Below are 26,416 nucleotides of genomic sequence, written 5' to 3'. Positions count from 1 at the left end.
TCCACTAATAAAATGGATAAAATAGAGATAGGAGTATCTTAAGATTCAGGACTACATACTCTCCACTTCTACACTAACCCCCCATCCACCCACCCACCCATGATGAAGGGTCATTTTTCCTATGGCATCTCCTGAAAAATGACATTAGAGAATGATAGAGTACAATGAGGTACAAGTCTATTTTTTTGGTGCCTTACAGGTTAATCACAGTGTAGTAGTAGCACCAGCTATTTTGAAGGGGTGCCATGGCCATGATACAGAGACATTAATCATGCCCTGGGTCTCTTAACAATCTCCCCACCTCTAAACACACATGCCTACCTTGGTTCAGGACTAAAAGTGAGTATCTATCATTTTAAAATTATGACCTTGGAATCATTAAAACCTGATTTATGTATACTTTTAACTCCAATTCTTTTCATTTTCCCCTCTGTCCTATCCTCTTAGGATCTGCTATGACCTTGTTGAAGAAATTCTATATACTGTTTTCTTGTAGGAGTTTTGAACAATATACTGGACCTTTCATAAGGCAATCTCTGACACCTATCAAGCTAGTTGTCACACATTTTCTATTTTCCAGCTTCAATACTTCAAATACTTTAAAGCTGCTTGAGGTTCAGGCTTCAGGTTCCATGCCTTGATAAACTTGAGCATAGAATCTCTTATGAACGTCATCCTGGTCCTGATTATTAAATTAATTAAAAATTTATAATTTTTCTGGGTGGATCTTTCAGTTCATATCTTAGTCATATTATTTCTATTTTTATATTTGGAAAGATATTTAATTATCCTGGTCTCTGCTGATATATTCATTCCCAAAGACAGACTCTACACTGAATATCCTTAACAAAATATTTTAATAAGTTAGTAAATTAATATTGAATAAGTTAATATAAGGGAAAATCAATTAATAGAACAGGATACCCACTTTCTTTCTAATGAACACTGCTGGCAAGAGTGAGATTATAGAGCAGCAATCCAATACTTTGCCATAAAGTTTTTAAAATACACCACTATTCAGGAAGATATTTTTTCAACATCTTGAAGGGCTTAAAATATTCATACTTTGACCCAAACTTCATATCTAGGAATTTATTTCAGAGGAACTCAAGAGAGGAACAAATATCAAGTCTGCAAATTACCTATGATGACAAAACAATGCAGGGAAACTCATTGAATAATAAGTGCATAGTTACATCAAGTTACGATGCAATTATATTATGGGTTATTATCTTTTAAAACAATCTAAAAACTATGTTAATATCATCTTAAATAAATAAATAGCAACACTATACACAGAGTATGATTAAAATTTGATTAAGAAAAAAATAAAATAAAATTTGATTAAGGAAGTCAGGAAGAGGAGGGAGAGAGATTAAGGTTTTTAAGAACATAGTCATTACGATCAAAATAGTAATTTAAAAATGGATCCATCCATCTATTCATTCATTCATACATTTATTTAATGATTGTAAAATTACCGATAGCTATATCTCAAAGAGTAGAATGATTTTTGCTTTCTAGTACAGTATTTATATTATGCCACATAGCAGGGCTCTCTTTACAAGATATATTCGAAAAGACTATGGCTACCAACAGACTATAAGAAAATTAAATGCTGACTAAATTCTTAACCAGCATTCCCTACTTTCTGGTTTTCTGACTTGTGTTTCAGTTTGGAATTTAGAGTTTTCTCATTAAGATTCAAACACAGAAATTCTACTGTTCCTCTGTCAAAAATTACCCAAAGATGTTTCTTTGCTCAAAATATTTTGGTATGCATATACACACCATTTGGGCTCATAAAACACAGAATTTTATAAACTTTTCATAGTTGAATATGATCATAATCTTCAAAATGGAGTAGATGGCAGAGAACATAGCACTTGAAATTTTCCCAGAGTTTGTTCAAGGTTCCGTTATGCATTTCTTTGCTTATAAAGTTTACTAAAATGAACTCTTGCTTTAGAACACATGTCCCAGACTGGGTCTGTTTAACTGAATATTTTTCATGTTGACAACTTCTCACTTCTTTTTATATTTCATTAAGCTTGAAATTTTAAAACACATTTTCAACCTCTCCCGGAAGAGATCTGCTATATTAAGTACCTCATGGCTTCAGGGTCACAACCATTAGACAGACACACCTTTCAGAACCTAGGTTAGGATGACACCCATCTGATACTGCCCATGACCCTGTAACGATTGGTTCAGGTCTCCAGTTTTCTCAGCAACAAATCTTAAATAACGCACTAAAGGCATTTGAGCAGGTTTCTTCAAGGATATTTACTTTCCTACACCAGGACCATCAGCAGTTTGGCATACCAAGAGTTCAGTATCTAGAGTTTAGTCACTTTTTATTTCTATGATCTCTTGATCTTTTTTTTTTTTTTTTTTTTTTTTTTTTTTTTTTTTTTTTTTTTTTTTTTTTTTTTTTTTGATCTCTTGATCTTAAATCAACTCTGAGAGATGTGTCGACTCAGAGTCCATGACTCCCTTTTGAGATTAAGTTCTAGCGACCTTGATTCTAGAATCTCAGAGTTCCCAGTTCAAATGGCCTTACATCTGCTTCCAGTGACTGGCCTGGCCAGCCTTCTTCCCCAGGTCTGTTGGGGAAGACTGTCCCTCTGGTATGCAAGCCTAAGCCCAGGAAGTGGGTGAGAGGCAGCCACTTATAGGTGCTAGGGACTATGCTTACAAGTGCGGACTGTGTACACACACGGGTACACAAGACCCCTCACAGTGTGGGACAGAATCGAGAGTGGAGAGAAAAAAAATGGTGGGTCAAGTATCAAAGGTCAGGAGCGGAGGGCCAGGTATTTCTCTGTCACCACATTTTGGCACAAGTTTCTCATAAGTCCGTGGACATTATGTTCAAAGCTGCCTTCCCAATATTTTATTTATTTATTTATTTATTTATTTATTTATGATGTTTATTTTATTTATTCATGAGAGACACAGAGAAGACACACACACACACACAGAAAGAGAGAGAGAGAGAGAGAGAGGCAGAGACACAGGCAGAGGGAGAAGCAGGCTCCATGCAGGGAGCCCGACATGGGACTCAATCCCGGGTCTCCAGGATCATGCCCTGGGCCAAAGGCGGCGCTAAACCGCTGAGCCACCCAGGCTGCCCAGCCTTCTCAATAATTTTAAACAGGTGTTTCTCAGATCAGGAGGAAAGAGTATAGTTTAAGTTTTTTTTTAGTTTGATTTATAATATTTAAGCAGTATGTACACATAACGGCCCCCATTTGTACCACTGCCTTGTACCCTAAAATGTTATGAGAAAATTGGGCTATACCTTCACCTGTGATCAAATTAAACACATTAAGTCACTTGAGATAGACTAAATTTCAGAGTCAACAACAACAACAAAACAAAGCAAAGCAAACCAAATGGGAGAAAAGGGAGTGGGAGCAGAAAACCATCCAGAAAAGTCAATGGGAGAAAAAGGACATGAGGAGTATGACCTTACGTGCAGGAAACGGTACAAGAAACCAGACCAGAGAGGGGAGAGAGAAGAAATTTAAGTGTGAAAAAGAATATGACATACAGAATAGGAGTTTAGCAGAGAACAGTTATAGATGCACACACTGGGCTGGGAAGAGGAATAAGTAAGTCTGGACTTAATTTATTGTTTTTGCTGTTGGTGGTGTTCTAGTCCCTGATTCCAAGTTTCTATTTCCTTTTACTACAGAGGAATGAATTAAGCTACTTAGGTTCAACGGTCAGTGTTGCTCTAAAAGCCAATGAATCTATAAGCACTTTGTTTGGTTTGGTTTGTCTGTTTGTTTGTTCTCCAGTCACTCCACCAGAGAAATTCTGGACCAGGTACATCTATGTAGGCATCACACATATGATCATCCTTCCACCGAAGAAGCCTCTGATCCTACTTTGGCCACTTAAATTGTCCAAAATTACAAGTGGTAGAAGTCTGCCAACCAGTGACAGCCAATGGAGCTTCCATTCCCACCTGCACCTGTGGCCAGTACACAAAAGAAGGGCTTTGGATTCAACCTCAACATTTTGCCATGTCCTAATCTGATTTTAGTATTTCTAACCATAATTCCCAGCAATAATAATACATGCTTATTCCCATATATATATATATACTTCAATGATAAATTAGAAATTGTCTCTAAACATAGAGTATGTATGACATTTCTAATGCTCTGATAAGAATCATCAGTGAGTACAAATAAAGCAACAACGTACTAAAAATCTAAAAATGACTTGTGTGTAAAGTTACAGTTTTATTTTTTTCCTACTTTTGCCCATTTATCAGTACTACATAAGCACTACACTGTTTAGATTACAACATTCTTCACTAATAAGAGAAAAATGGTCGAAATAATTTCAATGCTAATGTTATTGACAAGAGACTGTGGATATTAAAATACTGATAAATAGTTTGTTATCTTTCAGAATCCTCTCCATTCCTGTCAAATCACAGGGACAGGGCCTCATGAGAGACCGACAATGACTGCAGCTCTCTTGGGACTAAGATAAAAGCCAGAACTTTCATGAGGAAGCAATAGTGATCTTTAAAAGCCAAGTGGCCTTGGCTTCAATCCATTTCTTTCTAGCATTTATGAGACTTCAAAGGCCACTGTTGTGTTTTTCTTTGTGGTTTTTATAGAAATATTTGCTTATTAAAAAGCACACAAAACTATAAGCTTCTGTGTGAAGCATTATAAACCGTGAAACAGATGTTAAAAACCTGCAATTCCAGATGCAAATAAAATTGTATGGAGTTGTGGTGATTAGGGAACGGACAAGGAAATTCAATCATGGCCATAGTCATCATCTACATCTATATGAAATCTAGATATGCTGCTGCCTTCTGGAGTTTATAGTAAGAGCATGCGGGTACCAAAGCTTCTGTTAACATTTTAATTTCTCATTCTAAAGAGTCATCTAACTTAATCCCCAAAATGGTTTTATTTTTTTTAAAGATTTATTTATTTGAGAGAGAGAGAGAGAGAGAACGAGAGAGCATATATGAGTGCACAGAGGGGCAGAGGGAGAGAGTGAGAGAGAAACGGACTCCCTAGTGAGTGGGGAGCCCTACATTGGGCTCTGTCTCACAATCCCAATCTCACAACCATGAGATCATGACCTGAGCAGAAACCAAGGGTTGGCTGCTTAATCTACTGATCCAGCCAGGCTCCTCTCCCCAAAATGGTTTTAGATGTCAAAACATTTTAACTGGAAGAAATATGTCATTTTCTATGAAGTTAGAAGAGACAAACTTGTTCTTGTCCTCATCTTCCAACATTAACTTGGAAATAAAAGTATAAACTCTCTTTGTTTGGGACAGGACTATATAAATCACCATAAGTGATCATCATACCAGTTTGTCATCATATCTAAGTTACGGGCTCATTTTAAATTGAGTTAAGAAGTATTACCCACTTGTAGATATTGCTTAACTTCAAGAACTGTCAAAGCTGAAATGTTCAGAACCTTTGCATAGGAAAGTAGGAATAGTAAGAAATACCACAGACTGTGGTCCTACACTGCACTATGGATGTGGTGGGAAGTGGAAAGCATTTTAGAACTAGTTCACTTTATGTAGAAAACCTCGAGAAACGGTTTAAGACCGGGAAAAAGTCCAGATATCTGGCCCTACAGTGTTGGTTTGAATCTTATTCTCCCGCTTAGTAGATATGTGATGTTGGCCAAGCTACTTGACAACTTGGTGCCTCGGTTTCATCCTTAATGAAACTGAAAATACTACTACCTTCCTCATAAGTACTAGTTATAAGAATTAAATTAAATGAATTAACATGTTTAAAGGTCTTAGAAAAAAACAATGTCTACCACAGATATTATTTGTGTTAAATATAATTTTTCCTGATACTACCCTGGCTCTTTCACTTCACTCTATAGTAGAAGCCATCCTAGCCAATAAGATCTGTCCGACTGACTGCCAGGTTAATTATTTACAAGTTAGTTCAATTAAATAATCAGTAAAACAAACAAACAAAAAGCCTACATCTCTAAAGTATTATATGTTAATTTATAACTACTGAGTTCATATTTATTGGCCAATATTTTGATGAAAAGCCAAGACCTTTTCTCTAAACATCGACCTATTGAATAAAGAGCTCTCATTTCTTTCTTTCTTTTTTTTTGGCATTTCTTTCTTGTCCTAACCATTATCTACATTTCAAGCTGCCTTTTTTAATTTAAAGTGGAATTATTAAAGATGTTAGTGAAGTAAACTGAATACAGAATGCATCTAGATGACTATAATTTCCCCAAGACTTGCCTGCTCCACAGCATTCCAGTTTTTTTTATTAGCAATTCATCTTTTAATGCATTATCATTATAGGTTTCTTAGAAGTCATTTTTTTTTCATATTCATGACTCACAAGTTTATGTAGCAATTCATTTACCCTGTTATTTATAACAAATGCAAAGGGCATATATAGATCTGAGAATACAGCTGAATCTGGACATGCATACTACATAACCTGAGAAAACACAAGTGTGCAAAAATTCAGAAAGGATCTACTGTGATGAGCTTCAAGGAGGCTTGGGCATTAATCTTTGTGTTCTAAAGGAATGAAAATCATCAATGAATCACCCACAAGTTAAGTGGAAGTCAGTTAAGAGGAAAAAAAATAAAATTAAAAAAAGGGAAGTCAATTAAGATAACTTCTACTATACTTTCTTCACTTGATTACTTACATGTCTGAGTCCTAATCTAGGCTGTGACCACTTTAAGAGAAGGAGAGCAGATTTTATTCATCTCTGAATTTCTAGCATAGCACTGGATTACAGCAAGTACTTAATAACTGCTGGCTAAATAAGAGAATGAGTTTGAATTAACAAATACCTGAATAAATCACCTTGAAGTCACCCCGTATTCTTAACTTAAATGTTGCCAAACTTACAACAGCGTTGATCTGTCATTAAATCCACCTGTAAGTATTATTACCAAAATCATCAAAGACTTCATAATAAAACAAATTTCCCCATAACAGGGATGATCACAAGACTATCCTTGAAAATAGCATTTGAGTTAAAATACAGTATGTATATAATATATTTTGATTTAATGGTGATAGGCACTAGGAATAAATGTTCCTACTTAGAATTCCAAGCAAGGACAACTGCTAGGGGAAATCTGTCCTCCTTGCAGCCATTTCTAAATATTAGGCAATTTGAAGTAGATCTTTTGAATTATCCATTTGAGTCTTAAGAGTTCCTTCATTCTTTGTTTTTTCAATATCTGTCTCATATTTCAATTTCTTGTGTTTACTCCTCAGGCTCCTGGAAGCATACAGCAACTTTAATAGCACTCCCTCTGTGACAGGCATTTCATATACTGTACAATCAAAGCTTTTCAAGTCTGCTCTATAACTGTTGATTTGTTGATTGGGGTTTAACCTTCTCTTCTAAAAGAAGGTTTCTCAGAAGTGGAATTCTTTGTAGAGTCACAGTTTATGAGAGTGTTATATTCCCTACTTCATGCTGTTTGTCAGGTGAATGGGATGGCAATACCCAAAGATGCCCAGAAAATACACACACAGGTTTATATAGAATCACAGTTCAGATTCTTAAAAAAGAGAAATGTTGAACACCTCGTCAGACATAAAGGATGAGGTAGGCTGGTTTAATGGAGGCCACTTCCTCAAATCAGCATTTCTCCATGTGTGTCGGAGACTCTCAAAGGTCCCTGAGATCAACACTATTTTCCTGATAATAATGACATTACAAACCTTCACGTTTTCATTTTCTCTCTCCATTCCTAAGTGTACAGGTTACAAAAAGCTCATCAATATGGTTTTAGATTCCACATTGAAACTAACCTTTAGAAAATGAATACTTGTCAAGTCTCGGTGTAGTATCAAAGAAAAATATTTGCCATTACGTGAAAAGACTTTCAGACCAGATTTTCTTCATACATTTCAACCAAAACAACATAAAACAACAGATTAAAGTGTAGAAACACATATCAGAATCCAGTTATCCCATATTAAGTCACAATAAAGAGATTTGCAAAAAAATGTAAAATAATGCACTCTTCTCTATTTTCTTGTCTTGCGAAATATAATTCTCTTTCATAAAATAAGTCATTTATATTAATTGATATCAGGTTTATTATTGATTTTAAATGAAATAGACATATATATGTATATATAGAGAGATTTTCAAAGTTTAAATTCATGATGTAGGAAATAGTAGCACATATGAACCACATACGCAAAAGCCCTTTTCTTTGTAGTCCTCAATATTTTTAGAGGGTATATGGGTTTTTAGGACAAATGTTTAAGAAGCTCTGTCCTAAATGAAATAAGTCTGACCTGAAAATAATGATATCATATGATTTTATTGATACTGAAAGTATGTTTCCTCAAATAAATTACAAAGAAAAGTAATGGACTAGAGAGAAGTCTAAAGAATACCTCTCTACTCCATTTCCAATTGGCATTTTGAAGTAGTAAGGTAAAAATCTCATTTTTAAGTGGCATTATGTAAGTTTTATAAGAATCAGTATAAAATAGATTCTAGCAGATAAGGCAAAGTATCAGCACGTCCTACGCATAGGTATACACCTCTGCACACCTTTGGTTCTTTAAGTCAAGAACTTGTTTTTTTTTGTTTTTTTTTTTTGTTTTTTGTTTTTTGAGAAAGAGATAGAAAGGTGGTAGAAGGGGCCGAGGGTGAGAGGGGATCTTGAGCAGAGTTAGAGCCCTCATAACCCTAGGATCACGACCTGAGCCCTAATCAAGAGTCAGTGGGCCGTTTGAGCCACCCAGGTGCCCCCTCCTTAAGTCTAGAGCTTTTAATTGACTTTTGAACTGTCATTATCTGTTAACACAACAGTGTCAGTGCCTAAGTTCCAAAGAGAAAATGTAATGGAAGAACTATCACTAAGTAAAATACATTATTCTTCGACGTAGTAGAATAAAACAAGATGTAAACCATGAGTTGCTTTGCTCTGAAATGTGTGCGTGTGTATGGTAGTGCTGCATCTGTACAGTACTTGCACTGATTAATTATTTTTATGTGATGAAATTACCTTAAGGTTAAAGTTCACATGTGCATACATACACCCAAATACTTAGGCTGTTGTATATCAACTTAAGATCCACAATTGGTATCGAAGCCATCTAACTTAAAAAGAATAAGAGTTTCAAAACACCTATGCTACTTGGCTTTCAGTTGCTGGGTTACTAAATGATATTGAAATAATTATGCAAAAAATTTGGCTATATAAAGGCTATTACACCTCTTTATCTCATTATCATTTAAATGTTAAATGCTCCATTATAGAGGTAAATTGGGTTTAAAATAGAATGTTTCAAGCAGAAGAGCAAAAAATATAAGGTTAAACAGCGTGAGGAACCAGAGCTTCAATTTGTGATAGAAAGCTTACTAGGGCATGGATTGATCTTTTGATATACTAAGAAAGCCAGACCCTCTGACATGCCCTATGGAGAGTAAATATACTGATCTGGAACAAAAATTATGTGAAACAGCTGTTAAGTGACAGAAGAAATGTGCATCGGACCACCAGCCTGTCATAAATATTGCACTCTTAATCAGAAAGCATCTGTCTTTTCATTTCCTTTTCAGCAATTTCTGCATTGTATTTAATCTGCACAGAATGCTTCTCTGAACAGGTGCAACAATGTTTACAAATTGAAAACCTTATTTAAATGAAACTTAACAACCAGAGACATTTCAATTAACAGGGTGATATTTTATGAGAAGGAATAATTCTAGCATTTGGCAAATCCATACATTGCTTTGTATTTGTGAAATTTAATTATTGGAAAATTAGAGTATAGACATCAAGAAAAACTAAGAATGAAATATGCTTCAAGCATATTCAATATACAAGCACCCAGAGAAACTATAGGGAAAGAGTATTGGTGGGAATATGGATGCATGAAATATTGATGGATATGATAAAATGTCATATTTCATCAAAAGTGATTTTAGAATAATACCCCATGTGTCCAATAAAAGTGGTGTCTGTGGTACTAGTTTCTTTTCCTACAGTTTTTCTTTTTCCTATTATCAATCACTTGTTGAAACTGACTATAATGGATCCATAATCAATCTGCTGGACAAAAAAAAAGGCAAAAAGTACTGAAGTTAGCATTATAGTCACCCAAATAAAATTTAAATAGATAATCTCCTCTAAAACATGAGAAATATTATAAAATTAGCTCATTTAGAACATGCAACATTTATAAAGTGAAGAGGACTATAGGATTGTCCACTTTGGCTCTTTTACTCAAAATGAGTGCCATGATAAAGCACCCAGTTCCTACAGGGCCAGGCGGGTAATGCAGGCAACACAAATCTGGGGAAACATGTGGCCTCTTAGGCTGATTGTTTCATTTCCCAATTTGTGATAGCAACAGGCGCTGAAGAAATATTCTTCCTAACTGCACTCTGGGACAAACAACATGGAAGACTCCTTAATAAAGAATATGGAACGCTGTTAATTCATAATTCAGCCAATTGCTTCCATGGGGGGAAATGTTTCCAGATATCCAATTTTTCACCAAAGTTCGGGGTAAACAGAATGTATCTGTGAATTGGATTTTGCCCTTGGGCTTCCAGCTTGCCACCTTTAGTGTAATAGTGAGGACATGCGCTCACTGTTAAAGAGATCCAAAGCCAACTTCTATCTTGGTTTCTTATTAGTGTAATGACCTTGGATAAGCTACTTGATTATAAACTTCATTGCAGCCTCAGGGAAAAAAAAAAAAGTTAATAATAGCTGACTCATAAAGATATTATAAATACTAGGTAAGATGAAATAAAAATATTTAGCACATCAAGAATCAATAGGTGGTAGATATTTTATAAATTGTGCACAAAGTATATATAGTATGCAACTATATGTACAAATATGGCTTTAAATCTAATTGCAAATTCATGAAAAAAGTGCTAATTTCCTCATCTGCTTTACTAATTGACATACGATGAATATTTTTTATACAATGGATAAAGCCTATCAATGTTTATAATTCCTCTCAACGTATACAAACATTTATTGGAGGTTAATGCAAAAAGCAAAGGTTATTATCTGTTCTTGGAAGAATTCACTGCACAAAATTATCTCAATCACTTATGTTTTGCAGGGGACAGGTACATTAAAATAATTTTCCACACTAAGCCTAATAAACAAAGTCATTTGTTATATAGCTTGGGGGATTCTCTTTTGATTGCTTTTTTAGGATGAATATAATAAAAAAAATTGCTGATGGGATGTGGACATTTGGGGTATAGATTGGGGACATTTGAGGTATGTTCTGAAACAAAAAATGATCAGTTCTTGCAGACTAAGCCAGTTCTAGTAAATAGACTTTAGCCACAGGAGTTTCAGTGATGACAGTACCTTCTTAACCCTGACTGTGATCTGTTTCCAAATATTTCTACTGACATAGCAGATCCTCCAGCTGATCCTCATTAGATCCCCCTCTTCAGCCTTACCAGCTTGTTTCCCCTAATAATTAACAAGCTCCTCCTTTCCACGAATGCATGCTTGTCTAAAAAGTTTGGGGATCCTTCTGCTAATATGTCGAACCTACAATCAGATAATAATACTTGTAACGATAGCTATGTTGATGGAGGACTGCGTGCTCGATATTAGCTAAGCCCCTTCCAGGCAGTCTCACTGAATTGTCACCAGGGCTCTATGCAGTAGTTCCTTAAACATACCAAGTTTCCTCATCTGCAAAACAAGGCTGAAAGCGGTTAGCTCATTGTCTCGTAAGTTATCAGAGTCAAGATTTACGTATAGGCCTATTCCTAGGGCTGCACCATACTGTCTAAATTCATGGCTTAAAGCTCAACCAAGATGAAGGAGATACGGATGGAATAAAAGCTACCATTCTACACATTAACACGACAGGAGCTGGGTGCGCTGAGATGGGAGGATGATGAAGCAATACTAAGATATCAAGCAGGAGAATTAAAAATAAGTCTTAATACGTTGATTTCATTAAAGTGTACATAGTGAGCTCGGTAAGAGATAAGCTACCTCTACACACATATTCCATTTTTACGCAATAATGGCAGGTGAAAAAATAATTAAAAATAAAACAGATAAATTCTAATGACATCTTTTCTATTACCCAAGAGTTCACCTCATTACAATAGGATGTACCCAGTGTTTCTCCCTCCAAGAATTTATGTCGTTAGTGACCATTAGCTGTTTACAGAGGAACTCAGGGATGAGTGTGAGAGTGCTGCCAAGAAACAGAAAGCTAAATATCACTAAAGCTATCAGAAATCAAGAGATCGCATATCCGCAGTCGAATCTCTAAAAATGTAATTTAAACACAGCTCTTCAGGAGCATCTATAGTTGAAGAACAAAGCAGGCTTTATCCTATTTTCCAGCCACTATTTATATTGTTAATATAATAATTACCTCGAGCAGGCCACCCCAGCTTTCAAACAGCTCCCAAGGAAGCATGCACAACTTGTCAAAGTTAAACTATTTCAACAGTTCTAGATCTACAGAGAAACAGTTTCCTGTGACATAATCCTGAGAAAGATCCAAAGTCCAACAGATGGATGAACAAAGACTTAGTTCAGGTAAATCAGGCCTCAGTGATAATCTTTGGGGAAAAAACAAAAACAAAAACAAAAACAAAACCCTCCTATCCTCATCAAAAAAAAAAAAAAAAAAAAAAAAGTCGTATCTTTTTAGGCAGGCAAACTATTGACAAACCCTGGGCAGCTAATCCACAAGACTCACATTAATATACAGCACGTGAAATGCATTTTCCCTTGGGCAAGGAGAGGAGAATCTATTGCCCATGTCATCTGTTTCTGTGAATACTGAAGATTACAATTATGTTTTGATGTTAATCCAACTACTGCAAATTTCTTGTTGCGAAGCACACTGTGAAAATGTGAGTGACAGTATAAATCTTTTTAAATTGAATTCAACACTATTGAAAAGAGCTGATGTTTTCAAATACGGTTACAAAGCCTCTGAACAACAAGAATAACTCTCCAAATGAAGCAGCCTCCTAGAGTGACCTACTTGGTAAGAAAGACAAATAGGCAGGATAAAATCAAATTCTGCACGTCAGCTATATTGTGTGTGTATTTTGCATTTTTAGGAATAATCACCTCTAACGTTTTGACGTCCTCGTAGGTGAACTCCACAGTGGGAACTCCAAGATGGTTGATGAAATAATCAGCATCACCAGGTATCTGCACAGAACTGACGTTGCTTTCTTGGCACTTAGCTTTTCTGGAACAGTTGAAATGGCTTTTCTGAAAAACATAATTTAAACTGTTAGTGTACGCTATGCTCCTCGGGACATCCCCAAATCAGTGCTACTCGAAATATGGTCCATCTATCAGCTGTGTGCATGTCATTCAGGAACCTGTTGGAGATACAAACGGTTAGGCCCTCCCCACCGCCCCTAACTCCTTCTGGAATGGGAACAGGAACCTTCTGGGATAGAGCCCAGGAATAATCCATGTCGTGACACATCCCTAATGGTTCTGATGTCCGCCAAACAGCAACTAGCGCCTAGCACTGGACCAATCAAACTTTGCTTGTTGTGTTGCAAAGGGATTTTTATCATAGATTTATCATGAACTGCAATGACTCTTTAGTTTGCAAGATTTTGAAATGATGCCGAATCCCTCAAAAAATTATTTATTTATTTTTTGTTTTCCAGTAAATTAAAAAAAAAAAGGCTTTGTGATTGAAGAATGGGGATTCCATTCTTTTTAGAATTTTTTAAATTTATTTTTTATTTTTTATTTTTTTTTAGATTTTTTTTTAAACCACACAAGAAAAAAAAACAGGAAAAAAAAAACACACAAGGAATTGTCTCTTGTCTCCATTTATTCTTTTTTTTTTTTATTTTTATTTTTTTATTTATTTATGATAGTCATAGAGAGAGAGAGAGGCAGAGACACAGGCAGAGGGAGAAGCAGGCTCCATGCACCGGGAGCCCGATGTGGGATTCGATCCCGGGTCTCCAGGATCGCGCCCTGGGCCAAAGGCAGGTGCCAAACCGCTGCGCCACCCAGGGATCCCTCCATTTATTCTTAAAAGCATATTCTCTTAAGTCTCAAGTATGACACTTATGGAAAAAATATCAATCTTCTCAGCCATAATCAGGAGAAAAGTAAGACATTAGCAATGAGAACATCACATCTAACATCAAGCAGGAAGTACGTGTTCAATACATGTTTGTTATTGAATCCAGCCACCCCTCCACGCCCATGTGTCTTTGGCATGATAGAATTTCAAAAATACTTTTAAATATAAATGATCAAAGGATTTGGAAATGTGTAGTCCAATAGTTAGAAAGTGAATTGTCCCAACTTTTTTTCAACTACAGGGCTAGATTTTTTTCAACATACAAGAATGTTTTAATATCTCCTCAACTTTCTTTGAGGACCTAATATAAAAATCTTCACAACAAAGTTAAAATCAACTAAAATGGAAAGCCTGTGTGAGTGTTTGTAAATAAGGCAAGGTTTCAAATATCTTGAGTAAGGATAAAAACCTAAAGTTTTTATAGTGAAGCCCACCAACTTGCTTCTTTGGAAACCCTGATTTTCTGAAAAGAGGGTTAATTCTCTTTCACTTTCTGATATATTCCTGGGGCAAAGATTCTTGAAAGTTTTAGATCGACCTGGGACAGTTCAGACAGAGTCTCAATCTTCTCAAGTTAGAGCTCCCCTTATGTACTGGATTATGAAAAGCAAAGCAATTGTATCATGTACAAAGTTCCAAGTACTTTTGACAAATCCAGCTCTTGAGAGCCAGCACCTTCGAAGGTATTTGTGCAGCCCCGGACAAGATTTTTTTCCTAATTGAATTTGAATGCCTTGGTCAAGCTTGGTCACCGACACCCACACTGCAATCAATTCTTGCGTTCTTTGCTTGCTCTACCGGTTTCACAAAGCAATTCTTGTTTCGTCTCCGCCTTTCACCAGCCCAGGACATTCTTTCTGAAGCCATTGCAGATACCCTAGCCTCTCTCTCCTCGTCGTGGCTAATCCCATTGCATAGCTTTAACATTTTCCATTTCTGTGATTCCTTCTAGCTACATCATTACCTATGTGTTCTCTGTTTTTCAGCCAAATCGAAAGGACAATATGAAGCCTTGAGGGTCCCTAAAATACTTCCACATACTTTTCCCTATTCTGGCTTGCTTTACTACACCCATTTGTTAATGCATCTACCTTTTCTTTAAAGGTTTGTATTGCTACCTCTGTGACCTATAAAAACTCCCTTTGTAAGCCAACGAAGATGGCACCAGAATGAGCGTTATTTAGAATGGTTTTAAAATTGTATTTTGAAGGTCGGGATCTATTAAGCTACATTGATGGTCCTAAATATTGACTATGCAGAAAGAAAGCCAAGTGTTGTGTGGCCTGGATGGCTGGAGCCCGTAGCTGGAAGTGCTCAGCTGGGGAACCTCCTTGTAGGGATCAAGCACAAATGAAGGGTAAAAGCTTCAAGAAAGCCAATCCAAAATTCGAGGATTAGGGACAACGCCGTTTCCCCTGCTCTTCCCTAATAAGCCCAGACCTTCCCTGTAGAGGACTCACCTCACCAGCTCATACCATTTCTCCTCACTTTGTTTCTCTGCCTCTGTCTCCCACCACCTCATCCTCTACTGACTATTCCCCCGTGATTTCACCAGTGATGAGAGGAGGAACCACCATGTACCCTCAGGCCTGTGCTTATTTTGTTCTTTAGTGTTTTGTTTCTAGCTATTCGCAGAGTAAAATAGGATTAAAAAAAAAAAAACCCAAAACCAAAACAAAACAATTTTCAGATCGTATTTTCCCCCAAGTCATTTCATCTAGGGATCTCCCTTAGGAGAGGAACTCTCCTGGCATAGAAACCCTATTCTCTCAATCTCTTCATTATTCATTACTTTAAAATCTAGGCCAAATGCATAGAATTTTGGTGATCCTAAGCCTGCATCCTATCTTAAGTGAACAGTTTTCTCACACAAGGCCTTGGTGGATTGTAGTTGATCTACATCAGGTAAGAGATACTGATCTAACCCAACCCCCGTGAACACTTAATCTGAGAGGGAAGTAAAAAGAAATGTTAATATCTTTCATTTTACGAGAAGTTAGCCACCATGGGAGAGAGAAGGTTGGTAACAAATTTGTGCAGGTCAATTAATCTTTTAAATTTATTTACAAGGCTGAGTAAATTCAAATTAGGTATTTCGTCCAAGGAGTTCAAAATGCTCCATACTTAATGTTTGATAACAAGCATTTTTATTACAGTTCATAAAATAAGCAAGTTCAGGCAATCGCCGTGGTTATGTCACTTGTTTAATTTCCTACCACAAGTCTACTGAAGACCTCAAGTGAAAGCACCATGTCCCTCCTAAAGCTGTATGCTTGTTGCAAGTAGACTTTTAGGGCAAAAGGCACAATCTCATAGTAAATGATCACAAAAATGAAATATAAAGAAATTAAGTCAGCGTTTACCTTAATTGAATAGCGATATCAAGGCATATTGACAAGTTTCTAAAATATTTCAAAATATGTTTAATAATTCAAACTTTTTCGAGGCACCTGAGGGCTCAGCGGTTGAGCATCTGCCTTTGGCTCAGGTCATGATCCTGGGGTCCTGGGATCAAGTCCCGCATTGGGCTCCCTGCATGGGGCCTGCTTCTCCCTCTGCCTGTGTCTCTGCCTCTCTCTCTCTCTCTGTCTCTCATGAAAAAATAAATAAAATCTTAAAATAAATAATTCAAACATTCTCTCTCTTCCATGCTCTGCTTTCTCCTGTACACTTAAGTATTCACTCAATATTCTTAGGAAATCTAGGGTGATTTACTTATTCAAATAGCAAGTGTGAGATTCAAAATAAAAGTACCACGTGCTATACATACACGTTGTAATAAAATCAATTAACTTTCTTTTCATTTCAATAATATTATGTAACTCTGGTTGTGTAGAAACAACCTACCCCCCTGGTTTTCCTGAATTTCATGACACAGTAATGTTCCAATCCTGAAAATGATGCCTATGGGTATTTTAAAAATGATTTCTCATTTTTAGGCACTGAGATGATTAATTTTACGCGTCAGTTGGATTGGGCCACTAGGTAGTCTGCTGTTTGGTCAAACGTTATTCTGGGTATGTCTGTGAGGGTGTTTTCAGATGAAGTTCACACTTGCACTGGTAGACTGACTAAAGCAGATCACTCTCCCTAATGTGGCTGGGCCTTACTTCACTCCGTTTCAGGCTTGATGAGAGCAAAAAGGCAGACCTCCCCAGTAAGAAGGAGCTCCTCCTGTCTGACATTAGCTGGGACATGGGTCTTGTCTTTAGACTCAACAGAAGCCCACTCACTTCTTCTGGAGGGTGAAGACTGCTGTTTGGGGGACGGGAATTTGTACCATAGCTCTCGGGGTCTCCAGCTTGTCAACTGCAGGTTTGGGGACTTCTTCATCCTCATAATCCTGCAAGCCAACTCCTTGTAATAATTCTCTTTTATATATTCTACTAGAATATATGTATTCTATATAAAATTATTCTATTATATATATAATAGAAATATATATATATATATATATTTCTCTGGAGAACTGTGACTAATACAGATACTTTTAGATGTTAGATCACCTTTTTAAGAAATTTTCATCAGAACCAGTAAAAAAATTAAACTGTAATCAATAGTGGTGAGACGAGCTGGGGATTTTTTTTGTTTGTTTGGTCAGCTGGAAATAATTTCACAAAATTGTGTTACATTTTTACTTTCGAACTTATTAACCTGCTCCCAGGGAATGTGAACATGGAAATATTTAAGGAATCATAGAGAAATGATTGCATTTTGAATCTAGACCCCAACCTAAAAATCTGAAAGCCCAGGGAAAGCACCAAGGTTATTATCCTGAGGTCCACAGAAAGAATTTAGGAGATCTACAAACTTGGTGGACCAAGAAAAAAAAGAAAAAGAAAAAGAAAAAAGAAAATAAAAAAATGCATCCTTATTTCTATTCGATGCTAACTAAAATTTAATATTTCATTTGAATATCAAGTAGGCAGTAAACCCAATAGTATTAGTAGTATCTGGGACTTTTTGACCAGATAAAATCGGGCATTTTTATATCACATTTCAGTTGTAAAAAAATGCATTACTAATTTGAAAAGATGGCAGTTGTAAAACATTTGGTTGGATTTTGGTGTTTAATATATTAACTTAAAAAAGCTTACGTACCATTAAATACAAATTTATGCATTTTAATACTTAGATAATTGGAGTTTGCCGTAGTTTCCTTTGTAATCCTGCAGGTTTTAATTTAAGCATTTTAAAACATTATTTCTGAGAAGGAGTCTATATACGATAGATCAGCTTATCGAAGCGGTCCACAATGGAGAGCTCTCCAAGCAAAACAGTTTCATTTAACACATTAGAAAACTGAAGTCCCAAATCAATAGAATTAGAATTCGATTCCAGATCTTTTTCATTCTAAATGCAATGCGCTTTCCTCTCTACCATGCAGATATACCCAGCACACAGATCACATTAATGCAGGTGATAGTCTTGATCTTAAATTTGCTCTTTCTGGGATTGTAGGTGTCTTTTTTTTTTAATTTTTTTAAAGAATTTATTTATTTATGAGACAGCATGTGTGTGTGTGTGTGTGTGTGTGTGTGTGTGTGTGTATGTGCAGGGAGGGAGAGGGATAGAAAATCTGAAGCAGACTCCACACTGAGCACAGAGCTCCACTCAGGCTCGAGATCATGAGCTGAGCTGAAACCAAGAGTCAAACTCTTAACTGACTGAGCCACGCAGGCCCCACTCCCTTTTTTAAAATCACATTATAATCACTGGATGTGGTTGAAGCCAACTGCACATCTGTGGCACTTCTTCAATGTTTATTTAGTTGCTGTGTGTAGGCCATGAGTTCCTCGCTTACTGTGATTGCATTTATACAGTTCCCCACGTTGCTACCTATCCACGTTCCTCATGAGCCATTACAGATCTCACAACCCATTACAGATCTCCTTTAGTTTATCTTTGAGAGGAAACAGGAAGTTATACTTACTGACTCTCTTTCATATTTTAAACTGGAAACTTACTTAAGTTATCCTTAACACCAGCATCTGATAATGAGTTTCTAATACATAGAATATATTTTCAAATCGTAAACGTTTTTAAAAATCTTATTAAAGATTAAATTGAATCTGGGGAGAAATCAGCTTTTTTATCGTTTATTTTTTTTTTCTAATGGAAATTTTCAACCCCATAAAACGGGATTTTCAAAATCTCCAGTATCTCAAGGTTTCTGCAAAGGTTTAATCGCCTACTTACAGAGTATTAACAAAGTATTTTCAGCTTTAAATGGGGCAGCACTGCTCTCCCTCTAATATACACAAGTAGAATTGCCAAAGTGCAAACAGTCTAATTTTCATCTCATTCTATTCATTTTTAAAACTTTAATCTTGTTACCAAATATAGAGAAATATTACTCCATGTTTTAAATGCTTCAAATTATATTTAAAATGTATTTGTCCAGTAAGGAGTTCTTTAAAGAGTGCTCTATAACGGTGAAAATAGAGAATGAAGACAATTACCCTTGTTCTTACTCTAACTTGTGTCTCCTCCCCCAGCCCCATGTCTACTCCATTTCCCCTTCCTCTTCTCTGGTTAATTTAAGATTCCTGACCAGGGACCCCTGGGTGGCTCAGGGGTTGAGCATCTGCCTTTGGCTCAGGTCGTGACCCCTGCGGTCTTGGGATCTGGTCCAATATCGGGCTCTTTGCGTGCACATCTCCCTCTGCCTGTGTCTCTGCCTCTATCTGTGTCTCTCATGAATAAATAAAATATTAAAAAAAAAGGTCCTGACCAATAGACACATCATAGTAAAAAATCTATTTCTTTCTTTTCTTTCTTTTTTTTTTTTTCCCTTCTCCACTTAAGGCTTTTGTGTAACAATAAAAACAGGTGTGTTATATTAAAACCTTAAAAAATTCACATTTCAATCAAGCTGTTGAGTGTAAATAAAAATCTCCACTAAAATAATAAAATAGTATCCACCCTATGGTATTTTGTATCACAATACATTCCAGATGAATCCATCACTTAAAGGTAGAAAGCTAAATCATAAAATATGGAGGAAACAATGGAAGATCATTTTTAAATCCTAGAGTGGGAAAGACATTTTTGAGTATGACAACACACCCAGAGAATGATAAAAAAAAAAAAAAACATTAATTACCCCAACGACATAAAATTCTCCTCCATGTTTCTTGCATGACAAAAATTATCCTAAAGATAATTGAAAACCTGGGAAAATATAGTTATAATTAATTCCCTAGAAATATGGCTAGTTTCTGTAACACATAAAACAAAAAGCCTGAAAAGCCAATAAAAAATAGTCAATGAATATGAACTGGCATTTCACACACACATACAAAAAATAATTATAAATGTCTTTGATGGATAAAAGATATATAATGTGTCTCTTATTTTTACTTTATAAAATGCTTTGGCAAGTTTGATTATGGGCTGAGTTGTGAAGGATGTAGGAACTGTGGTGCCTCCCACGGCTAAAGAAAAAAAAAAACTGTTACGAATCCTATGATGGTTAAATAAATTATATCCCATCCAAACAATGGAATAATATTCAGTATTTAAAAAGAACAATGAAGCAACTTATGCACTGGAGATAAAGAATCCCTAAGATATAACTTTTGCAGGAAAAAAAATAATATGTGGTAAAATTCTATATGTTGTCATTTGTGGTAAAAAAACAAACAAACAAAACAAACCAGAAAAAAAAAAAAAAAACATAACTACAACTGTTTTCATACAAATGGTGTTTGCCTCTGGAGAAATGCACTGGCGAGAAAAAACAGCTTAGGAGGAAGACTTTTTATTGTCTACCTATTTACTTCTTTTGAATTCTTTTTTATTTATTTTGAATTCTAAATCTGTGATTGAATCATCTGCCAAAAATAGATGTTAAATTTTTCAAATCCCCTTTATATTATATACTCTGAGTTCCCAATTCCAAGATTCCCAGATTGTAAGTAAATCAATTTTAAAATAGCTTTTGTTGGATAGCAGGAAAGAAACGAACCACGTACGAGATCTCTCCCAGTTTCAGGGAGGCTAGCATTGGTATAGAATGTCTAGGTACAAAATTGAGAATTGTATCACCAACAACCATTTAATATAAGAAGGTCCATTTAGGACCATGGGAAATGCATGTACCACTGGGGAGGTGACAGATATAAGGAACTACCACTTGTTAGGGACCAACCTGTTCTCTTATGGGCGGATTTGGGAATGGATAGAATAAATAACACAAGTCCTCGGCTGGGAGAGGGGTCACTCAGGTCGGCACTCAGATACCCAGGAGGGCCCAGGAGGGAACAGCCCAGGCAGGGTGAGGGAGACTGGAAACCCACCCATTGCATAAGCATGATCTCCTCGAGGACTGGTCTTATTTACACGGTTGGTGTGTGCTGTATTTTCTAGACAAGTATCAACTTATTATCAAAATACGCTAAACACGCACCATCAAACTACGCCACCTTACTTTCTACATGGAGACATTTACATAAGGGTTTACCATTTACAATCAGACATCATATTAGATCATAACTCTACCCTTTGTTAAAAGCTTTGTTACCATCTAGGGACCCAAGGAAGACAAACAGAATGGTGGGCAGGATATCTAACTAGATCCTTACATTGGTGGCCCCTCCCCTACCCACCTCTACCCTCCATCTAGTTAGTCAACCCCCTTCCCTCCCACTCAACTATGGAAATAAGAAAGGGATTCCTCCTTTGTACAGGAAGAGCTGGTAGGCTGCTGCTGAATCAATTCAACTAAAATTACCTTCTGGTTTAAGAAAATGGTGACTTACTAAAAAAAAAAAAAAAAAAAAAAAATTGGCACACAAGGAGACTCCATAGATCCCTCTACCACACCGGTGCTTCTCTCATAGGTTTGCTTTGGGTCCTTCCAGTTGCTGAACCTATTTCTTCATGCAATGCAAGCAATATATAGAATAACAAACCCAGGGCCCTTCCAAAACCTGCTCTATCTAAATGAAACCATGAGCATATACTGAAAAGGCGAAGCAGAACCATCCCAGTTGACCTTTGGCCAACACACTGGATGAGAACACAGTCCCCCTGGGTCCAATTCCTATAGGACCTTTAATGACCGAAAGGATCAAGATATAGATTTTATGTCTCAGTGAAGGATAACAACTCTGGCCTCACCATGCTGTTCCATGCTGAGGAATTGGCTGACATAACATAACTTCGGCTATTATTTCACCAGCCTTCTCGAGGTTTGTCTTAAATAGCTTCTCCTGGCCTCACAGGCAATGCTATTTTAAATAAGACGGCGTCAGCATTTCGGTGATGTATTCCAGCTGCCAGGCATTAAAAAAAAATTAACTGAAAAACCTAACTGGTTTTCAATTCAACATTAACTGTCTCAGGCTGCAAATATTTTTAATGAAATATTTAAACACACTCTACTGTCGATGAAACAAGTTTTAGTGACTCCCCTTCAAAAAAAAAAAAAAAATCAGACATTTCCAAAAAAGTAAACCCAGAAGCAAGAAAAACAATTGGAGTTACTCTGCAGAGATTTAGCCTCATTCAGTGGATGGAGGAAGAAATTTGCCGTCCCCCTGGGGACCTGGGTTACAGGGCGGGTGTAAATCAGGTGGGTGCTCTCAGGTGTTTTAGAGGTAATTCATTTAATTTTAGGAGGGCACAGGGAGAAAAAGCTGAAAAGTGCAGACAGAAGGCAGGAGGGCAGGGGATGTGGATGGCGTACCATCATCACACACTACCTTCGCAAGCAAGGTAGGTGCCGAGAGCGAGCAAGGGCTGGAGGAAGGACCCCATGTGGCTTTGCTGGAGTGAGTTCCTCAGAGCCATGTGGCCACAATCTATCACAGGCAGCACCGGGCACAGGATGCCCAGGCACTATCCGTGACTCACGCCCCAACACCAGTCAATCTCCACATGTCAGGTTTCTTTGTACCAGACCTAGGACCATTATTTTGGTCACAGGGTACCGAGAAGTCTTACATGTACATCCTTAATTGTGTTAACTCAATTCTCCTTTGTAGTTTTTCTGCCCCCCTACCTGTTTCTTGAGGTCAGAGACTTTCTCCACCCTTCCATTGACCCCACGGTGATCAGCACAATAAAATGGGCTCAAAGTCCCTCACAATGAAGTCAGTGCATTTATATCCATGTTTTGTGATGGGAGGGGATGGTCAGCGAGAGAAGACCAAGCACCATCTGGTGTGGCTGAGGTGTAGACCTGAAAGTGACTGGATTCAGAGTTGTAAAGATCTCAGGAAGCTTGAGGTTGACTTCAGGTAATTCCATGAGTCATAACTGTCCTGGAAAGTCTCTCTGTCTTCATTCCGTGCTGGGAAAAATCTGCTTTCAAGCACACTATATATCCTAGCAGGTACCTGGAGGAAATCGGTAAGTGCGTACTGACATCACAGAGTACACTGTGATAAGTAGGCACTCGAGATAAACACTGAAGAACAATCGAAGCACGACCTACACATAGACTGCGGGTGAGATGGACAATTTTGCATTCTCCCTTACAAAGCACGGAGGTCCCTTTTCAGCAGGATGACTTCAGGCAGTGACTTAACTTCCTGAAGCCTTGAATTTCTCTAATGTAATAAGGAAATGTGTGTACAACATGAAGAGGTTGAGAGGAGGAAATTAAATAATGCACGCAGAGCACTCAGCACCTAGTCCTCTTTCAGAAGTACTTACAACCTAACTGTTATGACTATGAATTACCATCACTATTGAAATAACAGCCGTCCGCATGCACGCTTGCACACACACACACACACACACACACACACATTTCTGGCAATGCCTTTCCACCAAATTTGCCTTCTAAGACATGGAATGCTCATATTCAGAAACTAAATCTTTTCCTGATTATCTAATGCACTTTTTCTCAATGTATTTGGGTGAACTTTTGTTTTAAAGGAGGTTCTTTTCACACTTTTTTGCTTTTCTCTCTTCTCAAAAATTAACCTCTTGGGATTTTATAAGGTAGTTCACGTGACGGAATTGTATTTTTCTTATCTAAACATGCTTACTAAATTCACTAAGAGATAATATTTTTAAAATGTCATACAAATATTAAATATTGTAAAGTATTGCCCCTTGGGTTTCCCACACACAAAAAAAGGCTTTCTAAAGACATGGGGTAAGGCTGTGTAAAAGATAATTATATATATCTGAGAAATGATAGGGTATCGTTTCATATTTTTTAATCCAGTATCAAGTTTTTTTTATTAAGCTATTTTATTTTTCTTAAAATTTTCCTTAATAAAATAATAATTTTATTCTTAACACTATGTAGTTACGGTGTTATTGTAGACACAATCTATGTACACTCATGACATTTCCTTCTTGTTGTTTTTTTTTTGACATTTCCTTAATATAGATTGAAACAAGATAAATCTGTGATGGCAAAACACAAGAAAAAATACTTAAAACTGTATTATATTAACAACAACAAAAAGCAACAAGCAAAATAGTAGTGATCTAATATAACATCTAATTCATATTTAATAAATATGTATTGCATATACTATGTGCCAGGTGCTTTCATATATATTATATTATATATATATTTTATATATATAATATTTCATTTTATCTTTATAACAATACTTTAGGGAGGAGATAATTATCCCTATGCTGGTTTAAAGCCACCATTGCTCAAAGAAATGTAACCATATCATCTGCGGTCATTTAGGTCATGAGAAGGCCAAGATTTGGACAAGAGCTTCTGTTTCCAAGCCCAGTACTCTTGACTCTTTAACCCCAGTGCTGGGGCTCCAAAGAAGTCAGCTTTCACCTTTTCCCCACATTTGGAACTCAGAGCATAGAGAAATGGAAGCTACTTTGACAGGAGACTTTTGTGTTGGATTTGACATTTTGTAGATAGACACAAAAATCACACAAATGACCGACTGGCATGTCCTCTTGCCATCCGCCACACTGACATCTCACCTGGATGGGGTGAAATAGTTGCTTCAAACCCAACTGATCGAAGATTAAACCCTACGTTACGCTAAGCAAAAGAAGCCACTCACAAAAGGGACAGATGCCATATTATTCTCGTTATATGACTGCTCTTGGGTGAACTGTAATCCTCGCAGATCCCTGTGTTGAAACCTCAACCCCCAAGGTGACTGTATTTGGAGATGGACACTGTGAGGAAGTGAAAAAGGTTAAATGAAGTCATTAAGGGTAAGACCCTAATCTCATAGCTCTGGTGCCCTGAGGAGAAAGAAGAGGAAGAGACACCAGTGTCCCCTTTCCCTACACCGTGTGGGGACACAGCAAGCAGGTGGCTGTCTGAAAGACGGGAGAAGAGCTGTCACCGGGAACCGGCACCCTGATCCTGGGTTTTCCGGCCTCCAAAGTTGGGACAAGTAAATGTCTGTTGTTGAAGCCACCCAGTCTATGATATTTTGTGATAGCAGCCCAACCGGTTAACACGATCAAGTAGCTGGAGTAGTCACATCCGTGAGACATCGAGTAGAAGGGTAGTGGTCGGGGACCTGATGGAGGGGAAAACCTGGGGAGTTGTTTAGTAGGTATAGGGTTTCGGTTTTGCCAGACAAAAAACTTAAAAAATATGTCGATACATACTGGAATTAAAAATAAATAAATATTTTTTGAAAAGTTAAGGTGAGGGAGCCTGGCTGGCTCAGTCAGTGGCGCATGCGACTCTTGATTTGGGGGTTATAAATTTGAGCCCCATGCTGGCTGGAGAGAATCCTAGAAAATAAAATCTTAAAAAAAACGTTAAGATAATAAGATCGGCTATCTTATTGTATATGTTATACTACAGTTAAGTATTTTATTTCAATTTTTTTAGGTTTTATTTATTTATTTGAGAAAGAGCAAGAGAGAGAAAGAGCATGAGAGGTGGGAAGAGAGGTGCAGAGGGAGAAGAAGCAGACTCCCTGCCGAGCAGGGAGCTGAAGGTGGGACTCGATCCCAGGACCCTGGGACCAGGACCTGAGCCCAAGGCAGAAGCTTAACCTACCACCTAGCCACCCTGGGGCCCCAATTAAGTATTTTAAAATAAAAATAAAAATAAACCAAAGAATAAAGTATTGGTGTCTCTTAAATCAGCTTTTCCCCAGTATTCCTTTTCTCCAAAAATGGTCCCAGCATCCACCTAGATGCCCACATCAAATCTTTATAGTCATTCTTCACTTTTCACCTTCTTTTGCTGCCCCTTACGTATGCAATCCGGTGCTTCTCAGGCCTTAGCTTGTAAGAGAGAACCCAGAGGGGCTTATTAAAAGACAGATTTCTGGGGCCCCATTCCCAGGCTTCTGATTTAGTACGTCTAGGCCGGGTCTCAAAGAACAAGTGCA

The 26,416-nt window shown here is 37.0% G+C and overlaps 1 protein-coding gene across 4 annotated transcripts in view; it reads right to left on the bottom strand.

Annotated features, from left to right (window-relative positions):
* The window catches only part of NAALADL2 (N-acetylated alpha-linked acidic dipeptidase like 2), a 1,187,116-nt gene that overhangs the window by 176,713 nt on the left and 983,987 nt on the right, over nt 1–26,416 (bottom strand). For all 4 annotated transcript variants that reach the window (XM_038583938.1, XM_038583935.1, XM_038583936.1 and 1 more), the window contains one exon: nt 13,121–13,267. In XM_038583938.1, coding sequence (XP_038439866.1) covers nt 13,121–13,267 — 147 coding nt within the window. The remainder of the gene's footprint in view (nt 1–13,120; nt 13,268–26,416) is intronic.

The sequence above is a fragment of the Canis lupus genome, chromosome 34 (assembly GCF_011100685.1).
Source record: "Canis lupus familiaris isolate Mischka breed German Shepherd chromosome 34, alternate assembly UU_Cfam_GSD_1.0, whole genome shotgun sequence".
In the NCBI taxonomy this organism is placed as follows: Eukaryota; Metazoa; Chordata; class Mammalia; order Carnivora; family Canidae; genus Canis; species Canis lupus.
This window is presented reverse-complemented; position numbering and strand designations above follow the sequence as displayed.